The sequence below is a fragment of the Miscanthus floridulus genome, chromosome 6, assembly GCF_019320115.1.
Source record: "Miscanthus floridulus cultivar M001 chromosome 6, ASM1932011v1, whole genome shotgun sequence".
Classification (NCBI taxonomy): domain Eukaryota; kingdom Viridiplantae; phylum Streptophyta; class Magnoliopsida; order Poales; family Poaceae; genus Miscanthus; species Miscanthus floridulus.
The window spans coordinates 87,142,084-87,168,156 of record NC_089585.1 but is presented as its reverse complement, the minus strand read 5'-3'; the positions used below and the strand labels follow the sequence as shown (position 1 = coordinate 87,168,156).

Sequence of the window (26,073 nt, the reverse complement as noted above, 5' to 3'; positions counted from 1 at the left end):
CAAGAAAGGAAGCCCCGGGATCGAGAGCAGAGCTGAGCTGAAGCGGACCAGATTTGGCCAGTCGGTGGCCTCAGCTCCACCCTCAGCAGAAGAGTTGATTTGGCTTTATTTTCTTCACATATCACAATGAATTAATTAGCTGAATCACCTGCCATTCATCAACCGGGCCGGGTCAACTCAGGAGTTCAGATACCTGCAAGTAAACATCGATCGATTCGCTGTCTATACAAGCTATATGTCGTGCTAACTTGACAAATTAATAGAGAGCATACACAACATGCATGGCATGTGGTAGTAGTGTGCCAATGGAAGTACCTTTATACTCTACTGCTCGCTGATCTGTACATGCTCCAATGTCAAGGATCGTTCAAGGAGTTAATATTAATAGCCCTGCCCATTCAAATCAAGAAATATATTAATACCAAAGATGAAAAGAACAGATCCCACTGCGTACTGTACTGGGTTAATTAGAAGTCTCAGAACGAGGTCAGGAATATATGTTTGCAATTAACCTCCACTAATAAAAGCCAGCCACATCATCACGATCCATTTCTCGCCACTTTCAAGATCAATGAGAGGGAAACAGAGTGAGTTTTTTTGAGTTGAGCTTCAGTTTCTGAAAGGGCCAAATAATATAGATATGGCCGGTCAGGTTATTATCAAAAGCAAGAAAAGGTCAGGTAGATGTCTGGGTTTTAGGCATCCGACGTCACAACTTGCTCGAAACCTTCTTAATTTTTTATCATAGCATCTACATGCGATAACATGATGCCCCGACAAGTTTTGTGATTTTCGGACTTTGTTCGGATTTTATATGATTTAAATACACTTTTCCTGCAAGTACCTCGCCATGTTACGTCAACAAGATGCTCGACATTTCATGTGAGTTCCTGGATACGGCCTCAACATACACCAAATATCCTGAATATCATTTTTTTGAATCACCAAATTCCATTATTTCATGCACCTGCAGTTCAAATTTTAAGTATGCAAAAAAATTCAACGAAATGAAAAAAAATTAACGAAATATACCATAAAAAAGTCAAAATTGTCCCAAATTTGAACAAGGAGTTTTAAATAATGTGAGAAGGCCTCACAAAAAAATAGGGGCAAAAAAACAAAAAAAAAATTCTTCCCCGGGTGTTTTCCCTGGCACTCGGCAAAGAGGCCCTTTGCCGAGTGCCATGACAGCGTACTCGGGGAAGCCAGCCTCTTCGCCGAGTGCCAGGAAAGGCACTCGGGGAAGATTTTTTTTAACGGCGTGGGCGGCTGAGCCGTCAAGTAACATTTTTCTTTGCCGAGTGCCGCTCTTCCCCGAGTGTTGCACTTGGGGAAGAGGGCCTTTGTCGAGTGCCGCTCTTTACCGAGTGCTAGGCACTCTGTGGCACTCGACAAAGCCTCTCTTCCTCGAGTGCTATTCGTCCTCGAGTGCAACACTCGGAAAAGATTGGCTTTACCAAGTGTCCAATTTTTAGCACTCGAGAAAGTCTACGACACTCGAGGAATTTTACCTCTCCCGTAGTGGTTCGACTGCAGTAGCAAACCGAGCCCGTCATTGCCGCCCGCTTCGCCGTTTTCGATTGCACGCTCCCTCTTCTCGATCATGCCCCTCAGAGTCCCTTCGATTTCCCTGTTGATCTCGTTCATCCTCCGATTGTTCTGTGTCGGGAAGAACCTGCATATATAGTTATATTATAATGGCATGAGCGCACACATATGAATGTGATGACGTTTAATGTACTAGAATTACGGCACTATGTGACATATCAGAAAGTGCTTACATGAAGCCTGGGATGTACATATACTGGAAGGCCTTGATTAGCCGCTCGTTGATGTTGAACTTCTCGAAGTGGCCAAACTTGTTAGATAGGATGTCTCTGATTAACTCTGCCTCCGTGATAACCACCCTGGGAATTGGTCCGAACCAGGTGATACAAATGTCGCCTGCAGTTCAGCGTTTGCATGTGCAGTTAAAGCTATGAAACTTTCAATTCAACCTATAAAATTTAGGGAACTTTCCATTTGTAGGAATGTACAAATTTAGGGAAATGAGCATGACAAGGACTATCTGAATTTGTTTACTTAAACATGAAAATAGCGACAAGTCAGATCTTAAAGGGTGATACAAATCCAAAACCTCCCGGGATCAAGTATGCAGCCTGGACACAGCCCCGCGTAAGCATGGTCCAAAGCACGACACGATCTATATACACTGGTAGACAAATGACCTTTCATCTGTTTCGATTTTGAGCTTTAATCTCGGTATTTGCGTCCGGGAGTAAAGAAAGAATTAGTCTCGGTTGGAGCTACCAACAGGGACTAAAGGCCCCTGTCCTAGCACACATTCGCAGCAGGCCACTTTTAGTCCTGGTTAGTGTTACCAACCCTGGACTAAAGGTCGACCTTTAGTCCCGGTTGATGTTACCAACCCGGACTAAAGGTCCTTCAACCTTTAGTCCCGGCTGGTAATACCAACAGGGGCTAAAGGATGACCTTTTAGTCTCGGTTGGTGTCACCAACCCGGATTAAAGGTCTCCCACCCAGGACTAAAGGTACCAAATAGGTCAATTCAAAAGGAGAGTGTCCAGGACCCTGTCACATGTGATGTACAGCTGAATTGGTAAGGAGTTTATGCGTGAGGAAAGAGATCCTGGGTTCGAATCTCACACATCGCAAGAGGGGTCTCCCTACAATTTTGTTTATTTTTCTTCTGATGATGGACCTTTAGTCTCGGTTATGTGATCCGAGACTAAAAGTCAGGACCTTTAGTCCCGAATTCGTAGTCCTGGTTGGGAAATCGGGACTAAAGCTAGTTCCCAACCAGAACTACAACCTATTTCTCTGCTAGTGATATCCAGATCATGCCTCGACTGGCACGGCCCGATACCCCATGTTCCTGCGTGGGTCATTGATGTGGCACGACGGGTAGGCATGGGTACAGCCTGTATAAACAATCGGCATGATTGACCCGTTAAAACCACCACATGGTATATAACCTGTGTCTTTGTGCCCTCAACCCAAACCCTAACCCAAAATCCCTAATTAGTACCTCATTTTTCCAACATGAGTGCTCTTCATAGCGCCACCAACTCACCATCACCACGGCCTCTAGCCCTTTATGCCATATCTCCTCACATCTCGTAGTATCATTGGCTCTTGGTCTCTCTCATGAAAAATCCTATACGTTGATCTCTTTATGCTTAGCTTGATTGAAGTATGAAGGTTTGAAGTGATTGAAGTACGAAGACTTGAATTGAATTAGAAATGTATCAAGTATTCAACTATGTACTATATTTTCCTGTGTATTCATGTATGAAATGCACCAAAAACAAATATAAATTTCCAAGTACTCAGTTTAAGAGGTTTTTAAACATGTGGGTTGACGCACAGCCTGGCCCACCGGCCTCTATGGGTTGACCGTGCCAGCCCGGCCCACTTAAACCATCCACATGTCATGCCTTGTCCTTGGAGTGAGCCCGCGAACAAGCATTGCAAGGCCTGGTAGCAAACCGTGCTCCTGTGGACCCATGATAAGTATGACATGGCTGCCCGTTTGGACCCTCCCCTAATCACGTTGCTGACCACCTCCACCATTTTTTCCTTTTCTAACTTCAGACTAATATTTTTTTGAGCAAAACTCAATTGTTTGTGTGTTTAATTCTGAATATTTGTCTTAGTGGGCCTTTTAGATTGTTTCCTGGCCTGCCTGATAAGAATTATTCAAGTGGGACAAAAGTTCGAAAAGCATCGTTGCCGTCCAGTAGGATGAAATCCCTGCATCGACACCCGCCCCCCCCCCCCCCCCCCCCCCCCCCCCCCCTCCGTGGCACCAGAATTAATTAATTAATTAAACACGATGCCTGGCTAAACAACGGCCCACGCGGCGTCACGTGACGAGTCTGCCAGACGCCGAGCGCATGCTCCCGTAATCACGTTACGATTCCAGGTATGTACCTTTTTTTTTCTTCTGTTTTTGTTTTTTACTTTTCTATTTTCATTTCTTTTTTATTCTATGTTTTCCTTTTCTTTTTCATTTCCTTTATTTTTCCTTTTTCTTTTTCGGTGGTCTTTTATTATTCTTTTTCTTCCTATTTCTATTTTCATTTCTTTTTTATTGTATGTGTTCCTTTTCTTTTTTTCTTTTTTCTTTCCTTTCATTCATTTATTGTCGTTTTCTTTTTTTCATTTTCGTGGACATTTGTCATTCTTTTCTTTTTCTTTATTATTTTACTATTTTTATTTTACTGTATTAATTTTGATCTTTATTTCCTTTTTCATGTTTCCATGTTTTTTCTTTCTTTTCTTTTATTTACCTTTATTTTCTATTTTATTTTATGTTTATGTAGATTATTTTTGTTTTGTTTTCATATTCAATTTTTATTTTATTCTGATTAGTTTTTATTTTATTTATATTTTATGTTGGTACATGCCATGATCGAGTAGTATGTATGCTGACTTTTATATTTTCTATTCCTTATTGAAGTTTTTAATTTTTCTATTTATTTATCATTGGTTATTCATGTTATTTATTTGCAATTTTTGTTTTTTGTTATTTGAGTAATTAATTACTTCACAAATTTTATTTTTCACTTTTATTGTTTACATTTAATGATACATGTGATGTTTTATGTTATATTTTGTAATGTTCACGTAGTATAAGTGTGATGTATTTGTGATGTTCAGTAATATACATGTGATGTTCTATGCTATATTTTGTAATGTTTGCGTAGTATAAATGTTTAGTTCTGTGATGTATTTTTGATGCTCAGTAGTATACATGTGATGTTCTATGCTATATTTTATTTTTTATTTCATTCTTTCTTTCGTATTTTTATTTACAAAGGCTAGATGACCTTTCTTTTCTTTGTCTTATCCTTTTTCCTTTGTTTGTTTTTTCTATTACGGATTCACTCTTTCAATTTCTATATTTGTATAAGATAGATATAATGTTTCTGCAGTATACATGTGATGTTCCTTACTTATGCTTTGTTCCATCTTTTATTATTTTTGCTTCTATTTATGTTATTTATCTATTTTTATACATGTTATAGCTCTTGTTATTCATCTTTTCTTTATTGTCGTGGATATTATAATACTATTTTTCTAGAATGCTTTTATCCTAAATATGAAACATTGTTTTTCTGAACTTAGAACATTTGTCTTATGAAGGTGGAACATCTTATCTTAAGATCTAGAACATCACCATCTTCTCGATAAAATAAAAATATTCTATCTTCATAGCATAAATGTTCGTTAATAGAATCTAAATATATTCATGTGAGATCTTGTTTCGAAGAATTTATTGTAACAAATACAATGGTGAAATCGAAATTTAATTTTGATTCTTAGTTTAGCAACTATAGCTTTTTAAAACTTTACAGAAATATCTGGCTCACTTTCCCAAGCAAGTCCATGCATGTAGAAAAGACTAGTTCAACAATCTACGTGCAACCCCATGCGGGGATGCGCTAATTTTGGAATTGGGTCATGCGTGGTGTCACAGAAGTGGGCCGATGGGGGCGCACAAGGTGAAAAAGGTGACGAGAAAATTATTTTTTAGATGGACGACGCGGTGCACGCTGCCATCAGGGTGGTCGTATAGGTCGATTTTTTTTTAATTTTAACAGTTTTTGAAAACTAATTTTAAATCTAACACTGCCTGTTTTTTTAAAACTAACACTTTTGGCCACGCCTATTGTCCTAGCGCAGCCAAATGCCTGTGCCGCGCCATGCATGGTGGCGCGACAGCGGGCTAACGTGGCGACGACCGGAATCGCGATCGTTGACGTGGTAGGGCTCTGCCGCACCACCGATCTTGGCACGACAGCGCGGCTAGGCCAAATAAATATCGCGAGCGAGCGAGCCCACCCGCCCGCCGCCGCGCAGCGCCCGCCGCCAGCTCCCGTCCGCGTCCGCGCCCACCCACGCCGCGCCCAACCACTCCCGCCGCGTAGCGCCCGCGCCGCCCGCGCCACGAACACCGATGCGTCAAGGCCGCCCGCTCCTTAGGTACCTCCCTCTCGATTTCATGTTATTTTGATTATTATTATTTTAGGATAATTAGTGATTTAGGATAGTTAGTAATTTAGGATATTTAGGGTTTTATGATTGTTATTGATTTATGATAGTTTGTCAAACTTAGGGTAGTTAGTGATTTAGGATAGTTAGGTTAGTGAATTTGTTTGTGATTTACGTAGATAGTTTTTAGGTTTAAGGTTGTGTTCTAGTATAGTTAGGATTTTGGGTTTAGGGATTGATTAGGTATTTATTATTTAGTTTATAGTTAGTTATTTAGTTAGGGATTTTGGGTATAGATACTAGTTTATAAATGTCGGTACTTACTAGTGTGTGATACGTCGATTTTGATGACTTCATGAAGTTTCGTCAAATGCTTATATTCCTAGTGAAGTTGTTTATGTTACTAGTGCGTGATATATCTGTTAATGTTACTTTGAATATATACATGTGGTTTCATATTGTATTCGTATTGCATAACAAGTAGTTCAAATTTTGCAATGCTACATAATGTTAACTTAAATTTTGTTAATTTGAATACTCTAACGCTTTGTTTATCAATTTGTAACAGGATGGCCCCTCCCACGCAGCACCCATTGTACCTCATTCTTGAGGTGGAGTACGACGACCAGCACCGAGTACACATCTTGAGTGACAACGACGCAGAGGTGGTCTTGCCTACTTTGAGGCTCCGCACGCACACCAAGGTACACCAGTGGGACGAGCGTTACACACCGTATATACGGTGTGCCGGTTTCTTCGAGCTTGTCCGTGTTGTCAACCACGGTCTTCTGCCCCTTGACCCAGCACTACTTACTGCAGCTGTAGATAGGTGCGAGTGCATTCTTTGTACATAAACTTTCTTGTAACAAATTTGAGGTAACTAACAGTTGTTCTATTCTTATAACATGTGGAGGACCTGAGACCCACACGTTCCACCTACCTTGTGACGATATGACCTTGACCATGCAGGATGTGAAGGCTATTTTTGGCCTTCGGTTGGGGGGACTTCTAGTGATAGGGATAGTTGACAATGATCACTAGAGGGAGCTGGTGGCTCAGTTTACTAGCTTTCTTCCACCGAATGACGAGGCTTTCAAGAAAAATAAGTGAGAAATTCAAGCCAATTTAATACTTGCATTGCTTTTCTGCAGCCATCGGGTCTCATTTTCTTTGGTCAATTTCAGGAAAAGTTCTGGTGTTTCGTGCATCCTGGATCACAGAGCGCTTTGATTACTTGGACCCATAGACTGAGAAGGCTATGATCGATAGGTTCGCTCGAGTGTGGCTCTGGTACTTTCTTGGTGCTTTCCTCTTCCCAGACGCCTCGGACAACACCATCAGCTAGATCTTCCTTGACATACTACGCCAGTCGTGGGAAGAACATAGCGGCATACAGCTAGGGGCAGCGCAGTCCTGGCATAGACGTATCGATAGCTATGCGTTGCCTGCCGTTGCACCTTAGGGTATGCGAACCTTGGGGGTTGCTTATGCCTACTCTAGGTTTGGTGTTGAACGTTGGCCTGTTGGGAGGCCCCTTAGTACTGGTTTACCGGTAAGTACTTCTGTTCATTATATTCTTCGATATGGTTACATATGATGAGTTTATTAATGTCTAATTCATTATCGTGTTCAATGCAGCAATGGAACGGGCAAGATACACTCCCTACAGCTCTGTTTATCTGGACGGAATCAGAGTTAGTTAGAGGGAATGCGATACGCAATTACAGGGAGTACACTGATGGTCTCAACGTCCTGACACAACACCAGGTTACGCTCTCTTTACTATCATACCTGTGTCTTATTCGATCTACACTATATCACAGCCTAACTCAATTACGAAATGTTCAGGTGCATTGGTGTCCTTGGAATCCTACAATATGGGGCTAAAAAGTCAAATAAATAAGTTCCCTTAAAAAATATTCGTTTCAATCCGATCTAATTTTTCGTAATCGATTAGTTAACATGGTGGTTAACCGTATTATGAAAGACGGAAAAATATCATTGGCTTATCAAATTCTCTATTCGGCCGTGAAAAAAAATCAACAAAAGACAGAAACAAATCCACTATTGATTTTACGTCAAGCAATACTTACAATAACTCCCATTATCGGCGCGACGCATTCCGATTAAACCGTCCAGGTACCGCCGGGCGGGCGGCGGGCACGGCGGCCAGGCGGGCTTGCTGCTTGGGCAGGCGGGACTGGCCACGAGGTTTCATTCGGCTCTGCTGCGCCACGGATCAGGGCGTGGCACTGCCGCGCCAAGGTCGATGGCGCGACAATTCCTGCCACGTCATCAGTCCGCGATTCCGGTCATCGTCACGTCAGCCCTCTGCCACGTCACCATACATGGCGCGACACAAGCATTTAGCCGCGCTAGGGCAATAGGGCGGCCAAAAGTGTTAGATTAAAAAAAACAGACAGTGTTAGATTTAAAATTAGTTTTCAAAGTGTTAAAATTAAAAAAAAAATTCATAGGCGCCCCCACAAAAGTTTGTACACCTACTAGAAGGCAGGAATAAACCATTCAAACTCACAAAAGAAAGATTTTACCTTTGACCTACAATTTGAATCGGAATAAAAGTTTATTTGGTGAAAGAACAATTTGTGTAGGAAGAACAACAAAAAATCCTACGCCTAGAAAAAGCCATGCAAATGGAATAAAAAGCATAAGACGCCTAGAACAAAACATAGTGCTGTACACAAGGTTATAAATCATGGGCAAATATTATTAACACAAATTCATTAGACCTTTATATACACTTTGAAGTAATAATTTGTACAGTTATTATAACTGAATTTGTACAAGCGCGACAATAATGTTTTGCAAAACAAACAAAAATATTATAGAACGTGTTTTAAAAATATAGATAATTGAAATTATATTTGCATAAGAATATTGTTTTACAAATGGGATGAAAATTTGAAATATAACATGGAACAAATTAAACTTGCCATAGGTCCGGTGACAGGTGAGATGCCCTAGGGAAGAATTAACTTGCCATGTGAACAAGACTGTCGGGTGGCCAATAATTCACAACACTAGCTAGTCAAGCGACGTCAACCTCAATGTTCACGTCAGATCAGAAGCAAACATTCAACAAATTCACGTCACACGGTGATGGTGGCGGTTGAGATAGCGGTTGGTCGGGGATGACGGTGGAAGCGTGAGGGAGGGGGCAGCGGAGGAGGATGTGTTAGTCATAACTACAAAATTTAACTATAGGGGCGGCTCTAGAGCCTCTGTAGGGATGGCTGCGTCAGCCACCCTTCCCAGGGTGTTCCTACAGAGGGATGCCTATGTAAGGACGGTTTTCTAACCGCCCCTTCAGTGCCTCTGTAGGGGCGGCTGGTGTTTTCAGCCACCCTGCAGTGCACTCTGTAGGGACGGCTGGTGTTTTCAGCCGCCCCCACAGTGACCTCTAGTAGGGGCGGCTGGTTATATCAACCGCCCCTGTAGTGGACTTCTGTAAGGACGGCTGTATCACCAGCCGCCCTGCTGTGTGTATTTGTAAGAACGGTTCAATCAAGAACCGTCCCTACAGTGGATTTTCCAACAAAAAAATAATAATTCAAATTCAAATCTAACCATATATATATATAATTCAAATTCGAATCTGACCGCCACAAATATACATATATACATCCACAAACACAAAACCATTATTTAGAACATCATCACAAGTCATAATTCACAAAAGTCCATCATTACAACATAGTCCATTATGAAGTCCATCATTATAACATAGTCCATTAAGAAATCCATAAGTCCACATGCAAAACAAAGTCCAAACCATTCCAAAGTCTGATCCAAACCATACCACAAGTCCACATTGTCATCAATGGCCTAGGGCTAGCCTATCAGTCTCACGAATATGTTAGTATAGAGGATTACTACCTAAATCGGAAAGAAGATGATGGTAAGTGCCTTTATGGTACACAATCTGGTCCATTATGAAGTTGCAAAGGTCGTCGACCATCTCTAAGAGCTCATCATCCTTGTATGGGTTCCTTCTCGTGTCTTTATCTTTCTCCAACTACAAGAGAACGAGTTTAGGTTTACTATATCACAACATATGCGAACTTTTCATACTACGAGCGAAGAGGTTCAAACTTACCAAATTAGGATTTCTGTTGTAGCTACCGATGGTACTCATCATAATACATGTGTAGTATCCACAATATAGACTCCCAGACTTCTGCTTGGGGCACTGTGTTTTGCATATGGAGACGTTAAGTAATACTATTGACAGACACGTAATATATGAAGTACCAAAGTAAATGACACTTACCGCACATAGAGTTTTGACATACAACTTTTCCTTTCTATTTGGATGATGCCTCTCCTTACGTTCCTAGGACATAGTGCCTGAATGCCCTGTTCCAATGGTTTTAGCAAATACAACTTGTTAGTATCCCACATTGAACCTTACAAGTATGTATACAAACATAGTAGCTAAAATGAGGATTGTCGATATGTATACATCTTGACAATCGCTATGAAGTCTTTGTATGTCTCGACTGAGAAATCCGCTGAATCAAAGACCCATGCCATGCTATGTGAGAGCCAGACGCCTATGCAAATCCAGTGATCGCTGCATGAATTTAGTCATAGAAGGAACACATAAGCTCTTTTACATCGAATAAAGTATATTGAACAAAGCTAAGTATACAGTCGAACTTACTTGAAGTGGTATGGTATCCATATATTATCGTGTTGTTAGAGATTTTTAAAACATAGGGCAATGTATGCCGCAACCTTGAGGGACTCTTCCAATATTTTCTTGTTCCTGATATCCTCTTTTTCCTTAAGTGTCTTTCCACCTCCTAGTTCTTTGCAATCTAGTTTCCACTCTTTAGGGTAATTAAAATTTGTTTTAGGTGAAGGGTCTATATACCCGTGTTTTCAGAGCTGGCCTCTTTCTCACAAAGTCCGCTTACATTCTATAAATCATGGCGCGGGTTAGTTACAACAAAATCAAAAGATTACATTCATATCATATCGAGAGGGCAAGAACTTATAGGCACCACATGCGAATTAGATTCATTTACATTCGTCCGAGGTGGAAGCATGCCTGGATATTCTTAAACTCAACAGCAATTTGCCCACCTGGGGCTCTAAATGTGCCGGCAGGGATCCATGCTTGTAAGATTTCTAATTCTGTTATCTGAGCACGTAAGTACCAATCGTGGAACTTTCTCATTCCACGTGGCAAGCACTGTATGACTCGGTTTGGTAGGAAGTTCTTGCCTTTTTCATATTTATTCGGGCAATCATTTGACCATTTGAGGTTATCAATAGCTGGATACTTTTTAAACCCTTTGTGCAGTTTGCTAGTGGTGCCCTCCTCAGAAGCTGGTGCTCTAAATTCTTTTACTTGGTTCTTAGGCTTGAACTGGTCATGGGCCATCCACTTGTGCACCGACGAGACGTCATTAATGCCCACATACGATGGCCTTATCTTGATTGGGATTTTGTTTCGAGCTTCCTATTCGAGCACGTCCTTGTCAACTTGTGCATCATCTGCTCCAGGGGCCACTTGTTCTTCACGTATCGGCTAGTTCACGAGGCAATTGCTGTTTATGAGACACTTGTTCATGTATCGGCTGCGCTTGTTGAGAATGATGTTGCATCTCATCATGCCTTTGCTCGGTACGAGCTGGAGAAGGACGTGGCATGTCATCATGCCCATGCTCGGTACGAGGTGGAGAAGGATGTGGCATGTCATCATGCCCTTGATCGATACAAGGTGAAGAAGTATCTAGCATGTGGTGGTCATGGTCATGGGCCAGTGAGTATACCTCCCCGTCCTCGACGGGTCGCTCTAGAGGATGAACTTCAGTCAGGAGTTGGTGAAGACTCGGTCAATACAATGTCCCATCTGTGCCAGAGGATGAACTGGTTCATGACGTCTCCGAGTAACACGAGCCCCTCGGGAGTAGGGTGTTCTATCTTCTAAGTCATGAACTCGAGCTTCACGGTATGCACCTCGACCCGAGTGTAGTCCTGCAGGATGTCCCTATTGTGCCACGTGCCACCTGGAGGATGTGCCACGCCCGTTGCCACCTCAATGATCACATTTTGCCTGCCCATCGAAACCACCAATTTGCAACTGGTTGGTGCCCATATGCGATCGACGGGGGTTCCGGTTGCATTGGAACCTTGACTGCTGGGAACATCTGGAGGGCTGCCAACTACCGCTAGTTCTCCGGGCGGCCCCATTAGTGTCTGTGGCTCCATCGTAGACAGTCCTTTCTCCACCAACATCTTTTCAAATAGAGCCTTCACTTGGCGCTCAAAATTAGACTCTCGGTCTCTGCCATGTTTCTTATACATGTGCCTCTCCTCTATGAATACGTGCTTCTAGGACATCCTCTTCCCTAGCCCCCTGGTGCGTCCTGTGTGCTCGGGGTTTCCCAAGGCAACTGGTAAGCTCGTCCCTCTCTCTAGAAGGGTTGAATGCGCCCTTCTCCTTGTCTTCAGCAAGTTTCAGTATCTTTGATACCACCTCTCTGGTCTCCGGCTTAGCAAACTGGAGGCTACTACCGGATGAATCCACACTCCTCGCGTATATCCACTGTTTGAGGCGTGGCTTCAACTTCGGCACTTCCGTATTCCCTGACAGCTTCGGCCTCTGCGTCCATCTTCCTAAAGACCTCTTGCTTACCAGCGTAGCCACCGAGGCCTAGACGAGGGTAGTGTTGGTTCTTCTTCACCTGCTCGCTGTTACGGGCACTGAGGGCCAATGATGCCTCTGATGTCTTCTCAGCCACAAGCTCCTCCTATTGACTAGGAGTTATGTTGCCATACTCGTGGAAAGAAGTTAACTTCTATTGGATAAAGTTCTTATTTAGATCCGACCGCCAACGTCGGAAGCTCTGCCCCATTATCTTAAAAGCATTTTCTTGTACCAACTCGTGCGTTCCCTCTGGAAACCTAAAGTTCTGCTTCAGCTTCTCCCATAGGTCTACCTTTTGGCTCATAGGTACAAGATTCCAGCCACGGATAGCTGGGTTCAACTTATCTCTAACTACAAACCCGATGTGATTACGGAATTTCACCCTGTATGTATATGGCTCAAGGATCTGCCCGTCTGGCCCGACCTCCGTTATCACATAGCATGCCTTGTCGTGATATTGGTTTGGCTTTCTAATCCCCCTCGTTTCCTCTTTGGCTGGACAGTCTCAGTCGTGGTTGTGTCCTGAGGTTGTGGAGTGGAGGCCTCATTGTGAGTATCTGTGGCTCCTTCCTCTGATCTCCTTTGCCCCGCTACGTATTGTCCGGCAAGATGAGCCGGAGGCCGACGTCGTCTTTTCTAAGGTTGAGTAGGGACGACCTGTATTTATGACAGGTCAAAAGTGTTAGCAGAGGTAACATATAGCCATAGCATTAGCCAAATTTACAAGCTTGTAAGGCTTTATCCAGTACCTCATCGTTCGGATCAAAATCCTTGTCCAACTCGTCCTCCGTTGGCCTCCGTCTGGGTTCTAGTGGGAAAGGATCCTCGGGACTTACATATCCCCCTGATGAGGTGTCGTCATCCTCATCATCATCCCCTTCTTCGCCTTGGGCATCCTCTCCGCCTTCTCTTCCCTAGGCTCCCTCCACTGGATCCTCATCATCGACAAGGTCCTCCTGAGTAAGCATCACTTCTAGACCATTTTCTAACTCGTTATCGAACTGCTCCTGAGTAAGCTGGTCATCTAGTTCTTGCTCTCCATGGGATGGCTGCTCATCATTCACGGAGCATCGGGATGCACTCTTTGATGTTCGCGACATTTCGTGCCTTGTTCTAAGAGATGCAAGAAAAAAAAGTAGTATAAGTAGTAGAAGTAGTAGTACTAGTGGTACAAGTAGTAGTACTAGTACTAGTAGTAGTACTTGTAGTAGTACTGGTAGTAGTAGTACTTGTAGTAGTAGTAGTTGAAAGCACTCTAAAGGAACCCACTGGATTACTTGTAGTAGTAGTACTTGTAGTAGTAGTACTACTAGTACTTGTAGTACTAGTAGTAGTAGTACATGTAAAGTGTATAGTTTTTTTAATGAATTTCAGCACAAATACAGACACTCGTATACATATATGTACAAGCTTATCCCTATAAGCTGCAGACAGATCTAAGATTGACAGTCACCATAAACAACCCCTACTGTCAATACGTGTAGATGTCCGAAAAAAGAATAGAATGATTCTCCTACAGTCCAGGAACTAACAGTACAGGCTCAATGACAGAAGGTCACAAGCCATCACCCGGCCAGTTACCAAGCCCATGTTTTCGTTGACTGTACATATGAATATCTACTAAAACTAATTGATAATTGTTGGAACTTGGAATCATCTGCAGGGGCTTAGCCAGTTGTTAAGGCTACAGAGGAGAATCTTTTGCAGCTAGCAGCTGAAATAAACACCACTAGGCTACAGAGGAGGCCTATGCTATTCGGCAGAAATGTAGTGATTAATTATAAAATATACAAAGTGCATTTGTTTGCTAACTGCTATCAATTGACAGAAATGTAGAATCCTTTCTAAAGGAACCAACCACAGTAGGAAGCATTTAACCATCCAGACACATATGAGTAGTTTTAGAAAATTCATCATACATTTCTCAGTAGCAGCAGTTTATTTACATTAATGTGTCCAATCCAATGATAAAAAAAAACATAATGTCACATACCTAAACAGAAAGAGCTCTCTACAAGGCAATCTCTCCATTTTTTTCCAATATATAATGAGCTACTACTATTCAACAGAATTAGATATTTCATTCACAAAAGCCCCAGAATCTAAACTGAAAATGAATGATGATAAACATATATGTTAATCTTTGTAGCTTTTGGGCAAAATCCGTGTAGTTAACCTTGCTATTCACAGGAATACGGTTATTTGTGCTAAATCAAATTAACATATGTCAAATTAACATATATCAAATTCACATGTAAATAATAAAAAACAGGATGACCCAGATTCTTGCTTGACGACTAATGCAGGACCCTACAAACCAAAAGAAGGTTCCACCAGAGTTCACAGCAAGTTCCAACCAAGGTGAATTTTAGTAGCGCGATCACTGCTACAAGACAGCATATACTGAAATAGACAACAACCATATTGAAACCTCCGTTATTCAAGTCAACAGATTCAAAGTAGCAAACACAGAGAGGACCCGTATCTACCAACACCAGAAATATACTGAATGTATTTAAACTTCCAGTGTGCGAGTACAAAGAAGCTATAGATCCTATTTGTCAGGTATGTCTCCTCTATAATATTACAGTAAGTTTATTTGTCCCCTCTATTTTGTAGCATCAGGGAAAAATATCTAATTCTCGTGAGTGGCTGGGACATGGAGTTTTTGACTCAAATAAGTGTTTTTATCTGATTTAAACAATTGAAAACTGGAGAATAGTGAGGTTTGCAACAAACAGTAGAGTGAACTTTGCAGCAAACGGTAGGAAGGAACACATTCAGTCCTAATTCTACATTCTTTTCTGTAGTATAGTTGTCTATCATGCTGTTAAAAAAAGAGAGATTACATCTATTTCACACAATTTCAGCTCTATTGCCATTTACTGAAATCTAGAAGTACTTGGGATGCTTTATTTGCCTGATAGTGAAGGAATAATGTTGCTTCATTTAACTAATTGGTAAACTTTTTTTCTCTATAACAGTTTGCTAAAGTACAGTGCATGTTTCTATTTGTTAATAGTTAGTGAATTGCACAAGAGGAAGACTGAATTATGTAAACAATAAGCTGAATCAGTAGCTGATGAATATTAAGTAGGACAAAGTACAAACTAAGCTACCACTGTACAATCAATTTATTGATTAATCAGGAGGGCATTCATTTTTGCCACCTCTCCTGCAACTTGTTAGAGACTGCAGTACAGTATGTTTGCTGAAGTATATAGAACAGATGCCCATCATTTGCAATTTATTCCTTTCCTTTGCAGAGACCAACATTATTTAGACTTGAACATTATTTAAGCTCAGGGCAACTTGCTTGTAGAGCATGAGTTTAGATATTTGTTTCCACTAACGATATACTATTTGCTCAGCCTAAAGATTTATCCGTGCCTGACATGACTGGGTTTTCATCATAAAGTCTCTCAACCCTCGAGTAATGATCAACAGTATAACAGTACAACAGTATCATAAAGTCTCTCATCATAAATCTCCTAACCTTTAAACTAAAATATGCACCGGCTGACAATCTCAAACCAGAAAAAAAAGACAACTAACACAACAATGACCATACTAAAATCCAAACAACTGAAACTAATTTCTATCCCATGTTATGAAAAGCACTGCTAAGCATAATTCATAAACAACAAGTCCATGAAATAAAATGTGCACTCCTACAGTACTAAAATCCAAACTATAGTACAATGAAGAAGTAAAATTCTTGTGATAGATATATCTGGTGCTCACCTGCTGGATACTCGCTCCCGGATTACACAAATGGGGCCGCAGCCCAGCTGCTCTCGCTCAGCGAAAAACCCTGCAGTAGTAAAGAAGACAAGAGGGGATGAAAGTGGACTCGAGACAGACATGAATGTTGAAGATGAAGAGATGACGCATAAGAGATTGTGTTTCTAATATAAACGAGGATGGGGATTCATTTTCAGAAATCACAAGGAAAAACTCTCATGGAGGGTTGAGGATCCCACTCAGCGATCCTAAACAGCTAGCAGCATTCAGTCTCACACAATAAGTCACTAACCGTAAAGTTGAGGTGTAATTCACACAATAGGTCACTAACCATAATATCAAAGTTGAGGTATGATAGTGCACCAGTTAATTGATCAATACAGTGGCAGCAAGCTACTAGATTGGCCTGCCATGGTAGGACAGATATCTGCTAACTCCCATTAACCGACCTTCAATTTTGGAGAGGAAGGGTGAAATCTATGAATGTGGGTCTAGTGGCACCTAGGGGGAGCCCCAAATAGGTGAAATTAAAGGCATGGATCCCACACTGCATCCAAAAGTTCTAGAGAGAGCTGTAAACAATTTTCTTCCCGCACATTGATAGGGGCTAGGAAGGATTTGTGAAAATTAACATGCAGACCTGTGGAGTCAGAGAATGATCTTAGAGAGACATTTCAAGTTGAGAAGTTGTCTAGCATCTACTGGGAGGATGAGGAGCGTGTCATCTGCATATTGGGGTAGTCTCCAAAAAAGTTTTCACCCAGAGGGTCTGTTTGAGTAATCCTTTCTTGGAAGCACCATAGCTACTATTGGTTCGCTGGAGATCAGCAACAAGGACAAACATTAAATCTCTATGAATACTGTTGATACATGAATCCCACAAAACAAATGCACAGATCTCTTCTGGTTGATACATGAATCCCACTAAGGAGAAGGCGGATGAATTAAAAAAGTTAAAAGCCAACCTGGAGGAAGGCCCATGTGGGTTTCTTCTGATTGTGTGTCTCTGTGTTTTGCGTGTTTGTTTTGTAAAAAGTTTTCTTAATCTCTTGTACTGGGTACTTTCTAAGCTAGGGGAGATTTTCAGAGATAGTGGAGGGTAGTTCATTCTTTACTTGTTTGGTGCCATCGTGCACAAAAAGATTAACTTTAAATTCAAACATTAGGTCAGTCATCCAACTGGCAAGGTCTAGTTCCTGCCAACCAAACTTGAACAATTCCTAATTCCAACGCTCTGCTACTTAACTCAGACACCAACGACGGCTCAAAACCGCACATTCTGTGTATTCTATGGCTATACCAGGGTATAATTATTGCATAAGGAAGTGGCAGGAGCCAATTTCCTGTACCACGGATTTCCACAGCAACAAAATAAATAATAATTTTGGTACACTTAACAACAAAAAACGGTTAAGCAATAATTCCCACGCGCTTAGCACAGTATAGAGGCAACTAGAAAAAGCGAACGATCGTACAAACGCAACCTAGGGTTCATTCGAGCTAAAGGGTTCCCCAAATCTCAGCGAGACTTGGCGCCCAGCCAATTGCTGCATCCACTTGGCCGCACAATAGAGACGAAGAACCCGAAACGAATGGGATCTGAAGCTACATGACGCGCAACGGTGATTCGCAACGAAAGGGAACCGCCGTGGAGAAGATGAGAAAGGGAGAGAGGGGACGAAGACCTGAGCACTTCGTTGTCCTGCTCGGCTTCGCTGACCTCCGCGAGGAAGCTCTTGAGGAGCTGGTCCTCGTCGGCCTCTGACGACCCCATGGAGGTGGTGGAGGGGTCGAACCGAGGAGGAGAAGACGCGGTCGGGTCGGGGCGGGGCTCGGGAGACAGGGAGACGGGAGCTCGGCTCGGCTTTGGTTCGGGGGGGAGACGGGCGAGACGACAGCGTGCTGCGTGAGCGTGACGAGCGTCGCGCGCCGGAGGGATGGACAGGGCTTTGGTTCTTAGGAGGTCGAGGTCCCAAACCCTAACCTTGTAGCTGCGCGGAGAAGAGAGTGGTGTGGTGGTCGGAGGGGAAGGGGAGAGCGGGTGGCGGCGCGGAGCGGGCGAGCGCGGGCGGAGCGGGCGAGTAGCCTGACGGCAAATTCAACTTCTAGTGGCCAGCGGAGTTTGATATATCTCAGATCACGGTAGGGGCGGCTGAGCTTATAAGTCGCTGAATTAGCCACTGTAGGGCCCGCCTCTACAGTTAATTTTTTTTTTCAAAATTCTAAATTAAAATGAATTATTCACATGTAAATAATAAGTAATACAATACAAAATTTTATATTTATTTTTTTATAGATATATTTACATATACAATAACTAAAACAATTATAATAGTTTAAAATTGCAAAATTGAACCTTTAAAAATTTGAAAAAAAATTTAAATTTTAAAAATTAAAATCAAAATTACTAAAATAATTTTGAGACAGCAAATGATCTTAAATAAAAATTTGATAAACTGTCAAAGTTGTAGAGGTCATGAAGATCTACAACTTTTATTTTGGTCATCATGTCATTTTACAAAATTTGAACCTTTCGATTTTGAAATTTTAAAAAATAACAAGTTCGAACTAAAATTTGAGACCCAAAATTATTTCAACATAAAAAGTGATGAATACCAAAGTTGTTCAACTCATTAATATCTACAACTTTTATTTTAGTCATCTTGTCATTTGACAAAATTTGGACCTTTCAAATTTGAAATTGTGAAAAACAACAAGTTCGAACCAAAATTTGAGACCCAAATTGATTTCAACATAAAAAGTGATGAATACCAAAGTTGTTCAACTCATGAATATCTACAACTTTTATTTTGGTCATTTATTTATTTGATAAATTCTTAGCACACATTGTTCACTAATCTTACACATGTCTCATATTGTTTATAAAACCTTACGAGAGATGTGTCACATTTGTGAACAATGTCATTACCACTTTATCATATGAAGAAATGACCAATACAAAAGTTGTAGATCTTAATGAGTTATTCAACTTTGGTATTTATCACTTTTTCAGCTAAAATCATTTGGGGTACCAAAATCTTGTCTGAAGTTGCATTTTTTTTAAATTCAAAATTTAAATTCCTCAAACTTTTCATATGTATATATTGACAAAACCAACAAAATAAATTGCTAGAGCATGATTTTAGAAAATTTTAGCAAAAAAATCATCAGATTTGGAGTTAGCATGAGAAAGAAAAACTAGTTACAAAGTTGACCCACAGATTAAAAAAAGAAATCACACTGTTTACTATGATCATGTAAGGATCATCTAGAACAGTGTGATTTCTCTTTTTAATCTGTGGGTAAACTTTGTAACTAGTTGTTCTACCTCATACTAACTCCAAATGTGATGGTTTTTTTTTTCTAAAAATTTCTAAAATCATGCTTCAACATTTAAGTGTGATCAAACTTGGATGTGATAATGTTTTACACATTTTAAAATTTGAAATTTGAAATTTGACAAGTTCAAATCAAATTTTCAAACCCTAAATGATTTCAGATATAAAAGTGATGAATACAAAAGTTGTTCAACTCATCAAGATCTACAACTTTTATTTTGGTCATCTTGTCATTTGACTAAATTTGAACCTTTCAAATTTTTAAATTTGAAAAATGACAAGTTCGAACCAAAATTTGAGACCCAAAATGATTTCAACATAAAAATGATGAATACCAAAGTTGTTCAAGCTCATTAATATATACAACTCTTATTTTAGTCATCTTGTCATTTCACAAAATTTGAACCTTTCAAATTTAAAATTTTGAAAAAGGACAAGTTCGAACCAAAATTTGAGACCCAAATTGATTTCAACATAAAAAGTGATGAATACCAAAGTTGTTCAACTCATGAATATATACAACTTTTATTTTGGTCATTTATTCATTTGATAAATTCTTAGTACACATTGTTCACTAATCTTACACATGTCTCACATAGTTTATAAAACCTTACGAGAGATGTGTCACATTTGTGAACAATATCATTACCACTTTGTCATATGAAGAAATGACCAATACAAAAGTTGTATATCTTGATGAGTTATTCAACTTTGGTATTTATCACTTTTTCAGCTGAAATCATTTGGGGTACCAAAATCTTGTCTGAAGTTGCATTTTTTTAATTCAAAATTTAAATTGCTCAAACTTTTCATATGTATATATTGACAACTTTTATTTTGGTAATTTCATAATTTGATAAATTCTTAGTACACATTGTTCACATAAACATACGTGAATATAGTCTCAAACACACACATAAATGTAGTTTCAAACACACATATATAAATGTAGTCTTACATACATGAATGTAGTCTCACATACACATACATGAATGTAGTCTTATGAACACTGACACACTTACATAAACTAGCTAGCCCACCGTGATAACTTTTCCCTTGACACCTTTTCGTTCCCATAGCAATACATCTTTGGGCAGGTTCTTTTCCACAGCCTCGATCTTCTTACAAAAGTTTGTGAATAGCGACATCTTATTGCACTTATTGTAAGCTTCAACATCGTCCACGCCATCAACTCTGATGATATGTTGTTTCCCGGAGGCCACCACGTGCTTTATCTTTTTCTTTGGGGGAGGTTACTTTGCGGGTCGGGCATATAGAAGACTTGCACGACACGTTCAGCGAGCACCCAAGGGTCATCCTGGTAGCCTACATTCTGGAGGTCGACGACTCTCTGTCCGATCTCATTGAATTGATGTTGCTTGATCCAGCAGCATCGAAATAGGGCCACCTTTATATCCCTTTCATAGTCAAGTTCCCATATATCTTCAATTATGCCAAAGTACAGGACCTTTCGCCCCACTCCGTCGAGAGCCTCTATTTGGACGCCGCTGTTCTGATTCATAGATTTCCTTGTCCTTTGTGTCGGTATAGTATGTGTACCCATTGATGTCATAAGCATTCCAAGACGTCACCTATTTCGATGGCCCGGCCGCCAACCGACTGATGGTAATAGAATCTATGGTTTCTCCAGGCTGTATGTTCTGGTCCTTCAACCATGATGTCAGGCGTTGCTTATGCTGTTTCATAACCCAATCATCTGAACGGCCATTCCTCTCGGCCATAATGATAGCCATGTGTTCATCAATGTATGGTTGCATCACTGCCATACTCTACAAGACACTGTAATGCGCCCGACTCACCTCTCTGTAATCATTGTCAAGGAACACTTTCCTACCACTTGTGCCCTTCCCAGCTAGCCTTCCCTTGTGACGAGAATAGGGATTACCAATCCCTCTCTGTATTTTTAGCCACTCTTGGCAGCACTCGACGACTTCTTCGGAATTATAACCCTCTATCATGGAGCCCTCTGGGTGTGTTCAGTTATGCACGTATCGGCTTAGAACCGACATGAACCACTCGTAGGACCACATTTCATGCAAGAAGCTAGGGCCCAGCGCCTCGATCTAATGTACCAGGTGAATCATGAGATGTACCATTATATCAAAAAAAGCGGGAGGTAAACACATCTCTAGCTGGTTTTGGGTCTCCACCATGAATTCATGTAGGTCACTCAGCTCTTGCTTGTGAATCGTCTTCTGTGAGATCTTCGAAAAGAAGTAGCATATGCGGGTGATGGCCATCTTTAGGAACTCTAGCTTTATAGCCCTGATTGCAATTGGTTGGAACACTGTCAGCATTACATGACAATCGTGAGCCTTGCAGTATGTTAATGATAGGTCCTTCATCGACACTAGCTTCTTTGGGTTCGCCGAAAACCCAGTCGGCACTCTGGCCCCCCTAAGGAAATTGCATATAGCTCTCCTCTCTTCTAGGGTTAGGTTGAAGCTAGCCACGGGAAGACTGTACTTGCCATTATCCTGTTGTACCGACCAAAGCTCCCGCATCATGTTTAGCTGCACCATGTCTTTCCGTGATCTGAGACCATCCTTTGACTTGCCCGTTTCCATCAAGGTAGCCATGAGACTCTCAAAGACATTCTTTTGCACGTGCATCGCATCAATGGCATGGGGGACCTCCAAGTCTGGCCAATAAGGTAGGTACTAAAAGAAGATCGATTGCTTCTTGAATGGTACACCTTCGATGGGAGGTGTGCTTCTATCTCTGATCGTTCTATCCGGATTCTTCTTTCCATAGACGACGTGTATGTTTTGGACCATTCTGAACACATGTTCTCCATTATGACATCTCTCTAGAGGGGGTTCATCCTCTAGGATGTTGCCATAGTATCTTAGGTATAATTTGCCAGCGGTACTTGTGACCTGTCTTTAAGAAGCGCCGGTTCCTTATGTAAACTATCTTCCTGGATCCATCTAGGAACACCCATTTAGTACCATGCAAACAGACTAAGCATCCAATCTTGCCTTTGAACTGTCCAGACAGGGCAAACAACGTGGGGTAATCATTGGTAGTAACAAATATTATTGCTTTGCATATGAAGTTCTCCCACCGAAATGCATCGTACATCGGCTCCCCATACCTCCATAGCCTCTCCATTTCTTGCATCAGAGGCTCCAAGAACACAGTCTATATCAATGCCTAGTTGTTTGGGGCCAGAGATAAGAATGGTGAGGAGAAGGTACTTCCTCTTCTGACACAAATACATTGGGAGGTTGTACATGGTCAAGATGACTGGCCATGTGCTGTGGTCGGTCATCCTCTCATTGAAGGGATTCATTCCATCGGTGTTCAAGCCGAACCATACATTCCGTGGGTCATCATTGAATTCTACTTTGTACTTGGCATCGAACGCTTGCCACTGGCTACAATCGGTTGGGTGTGCGATCGTACCATCATCCACCTTGCGCTCATCATCCCACCATGTCATCAGTGTGGCTTCCTTAGGGTTCAGAAACATACGCCTTAAGCGATCGATCACTAGCAAGTACCACATAACCAAGGCAGGAATTCTTCTCTTATTTGTATCGTTGCCTAATGGAGTTTCCTCTAGGGGCTAAGATTCTTGCACCACCTTCTTCCCATCCTTCTTCCTCTTTCCTGTGGAGGCTTCCACCCCACTTTGAAGGTCATTGTTCTTGTACCGACTAGCCCCACACCTAGGACATGTATCTAAAGTCTCGAACGATGTGCCACAGTCGAAAAAGGATACAGTGGTTGGGGCATGCATGGATTTTTTCAACCCCCAATGTGAGTGGACTTATAACCTTCTTCGCTTGGTATGTGTTGGCGGGAACTATGTTTGGCCGTGAGAGCAACCGTGACATGAGGCACAACAGATCATTAAAACTGTAGTCCGACCAGCCGTACTTAGCCTTCAGGATGAGTAGCTCAAGCACAAAACATAGCAGTGTGAAGTATGTCAGACAACCCTTCTCAGCATCATACACAGTCTTCTTCGATGCTTTTGTCACCCTCTCAAGATTTTCTAGACCTCTCTTGCTCTTTTCTAATATTTCTGGTCCAAAGGCCCCAAGCATTTCATCCAAGTTGTCACCGTCATCTGCATCCTCCTCACGTGCTTCGCCATCATTGCTGGCACCACCAGCATCATCACCACCTTGTTCATTGCCAAAGCCACCACCTTGTTGATTACCATATTCACGATCCATTTGTTGCTCAAGACCATTTGTGAATCGGCACAAGTATGCTTGGGTTTCAGCTTCATCAGCTAGATCATCGTCGCTGTCATCAATAACCACTGTTTCACCATGATGAATCCACACTGTGTAGTCCAGAACAAATCCTCTTCTAATAAGATGTTCTTCGATGGTACTCACATCTCGAAATGCAATAAGGTTCTTGCAATCTTTGTAGGGACAAATAATCGTGTCGCTATTCTCTTTCAACGTCGTTACATGCTTCTCTGCGGCTTTGATGAATTTGTCCACCTCATCACGGAAAAAAGCGTCGTGTCTTAACGAACCATACATCCAAGAGTTCCTGTAGTCCATCTTATAGAAACAAAATAACCAAAGAAAGAATATTACTCGAGAATAATTGTATATACCTGAGACACGCACCATGGTAGTAGAGGATAGTTAATTAATTGATTATTAATGCATAAATATTTTAAAATATAAATTAATTGGTTCAAATAAACAATTTCAAATAAAACAATTAGCAACATTTAATATTTCATCCACTACCTTTCATGCAAACTCCATTCCAATTTCATGGTAGAGAATAATTAATTAATGGCCTATTTATCCATAACTAATTAAAAACACACATTATAGAAAGGAATCAAAATAGATATTAAATGATAATTAGTAGCCATGGTAGAGGATATTTTACACATTAGCAACAATTAAAATCTTACACATTCACCTACATGCAAACCCTAGTCACATAAAGGAAAAATTGAAAAAGAAAAAAAAAATCCTAGATCTAGATATAGGGTTTCATGACACATGCATCAAACTTCACTAATACTACACTAAAATTAACAAAGATGTACTAATAAAGGGTGCAATCTTACTTTCCTACCTAATTTATCCTAGTATAGTGAAAATTAGGGTCTAATTTCACTCATAACTAGCTCAAGCTCCATGGAAGAGAGAGAAAACCTAAAATCAAATTACTCACTAACCAACGAATTAAACTTAAATAAAGAGTTGGAGACGTATTTCCTTACCTTTTAGAGCCTCTCCACCAAAGGATTTGAGATCAAAACCTCCCCTTAGTAGAGCAATTTTTAGGAGGAGCCCAAGGCCTCCCAACCTTTTTTGTGTGTGTAGAAGAGTGTGTCCCGAGGTGGAAGAAGAGGGTGGCTGCTATTTTTTCGTGCGCCATCAGTAGGGGCGGCTGGTGATTCAGCCGCCCTTACAGTCATAACTGCAGGGGCGGCTGGTGATTGAGCCGCCCCTACAGATCAGCCCTAACTGTAGGGGCGGCTCAGGTTACCAGTCGCCCCTACAGTGACATCTGCTGCAGGGGCGGCTGGTGATTGAGCCGCCCCTACAGATCAGCCCCAACTGTAGGGGCGGCTCAGGTTACCAGCCGCCCCTATAGTGACATCTGTAGGGGCGGCTAGGCTGCTGGGGCCGAGGACGCCCACTGTAGGGGCGCCCCCAACCCCAGCCGCCCCTACAGTAAAAATGCCCCCGTTCCTGCTGTAAGAATCTGGCGTAGTGAGTCTGAGGAGTGCGCAAATGAGTTCAGAGACAGAGAGGGGGGGGGGGGGCACAGCATGGGCGAGAAGAAAGTTCGACATACCGTGCTTCTTGACAGTGTTGAAGAGATGCGGCATCACATGGGGAATAATGTCATGGCACGGCGGCATAGACCTTGATCTTGCCTCGTTGTTGAGCGTGGCGTTCTCCTTGAGGTCGCCGGCCGGGAAGCAGTACTCAGTACCGGTGAGGCACTGTGTCCAGAGCGCCCGGTCGAGCAGCCGCGGTCGCAGCCAGAATGTCTCCGCGGCTCGGTAGCTCACCAACACGATCAGCAGGGCAAGGAGCCCCTGGAGCAGGCTCCACGGTGATGGCAAAGCTGCTGCAGCTGCTACAACGCTGTCGTCCATATCGTTTCCTTTCAAGTTGACAACCACAAGGCCACAGTTGTGCAGTGTGTGCTTGGTGAGAGAGCGAGCGCGACATAAGTAGTACTGGTAGTAGGCACCGCATCACACGGCCAGTGATTGGTGCGCTCCGTTGGCATCACATGTTTTTCCTACTTCTATTTTTATCTGCAGTT

General features: G+C 41.7%; 1 protein-coding gene across 1 annotated transcript; it reads right to left on the bottom strand.

The window, feature by feature from the left end:
- Nucleotides 1–1,488: 1,488 nt before the first annotated feature.
- On the bottom strand, nucleotides 1,489–25,927 carry LOC136460784 (cytochrome P450 CYP72A616-like). The gene is made up of 3 exons (XM_066460357.1): nucleotides 25,594–25,927; nucleotides 1,782–1,944; nucleotides 1,489–1,675 (listed from the first exon to the last, which is right to left on the bottom strand). Exons 1-3 carry the CDS (start codon nucleotides 25,898–25,900, stop codon nucleotides 1,489–1,491), a joined length of 657 nt encoding a protein of 218 aa, XP_066316454.1. The 5' UTR covers nucleotides 25,901–25,927.
- Between the last annotated feature and the right edge of the window lie 146 nt (nucleotides 25,928–26,073).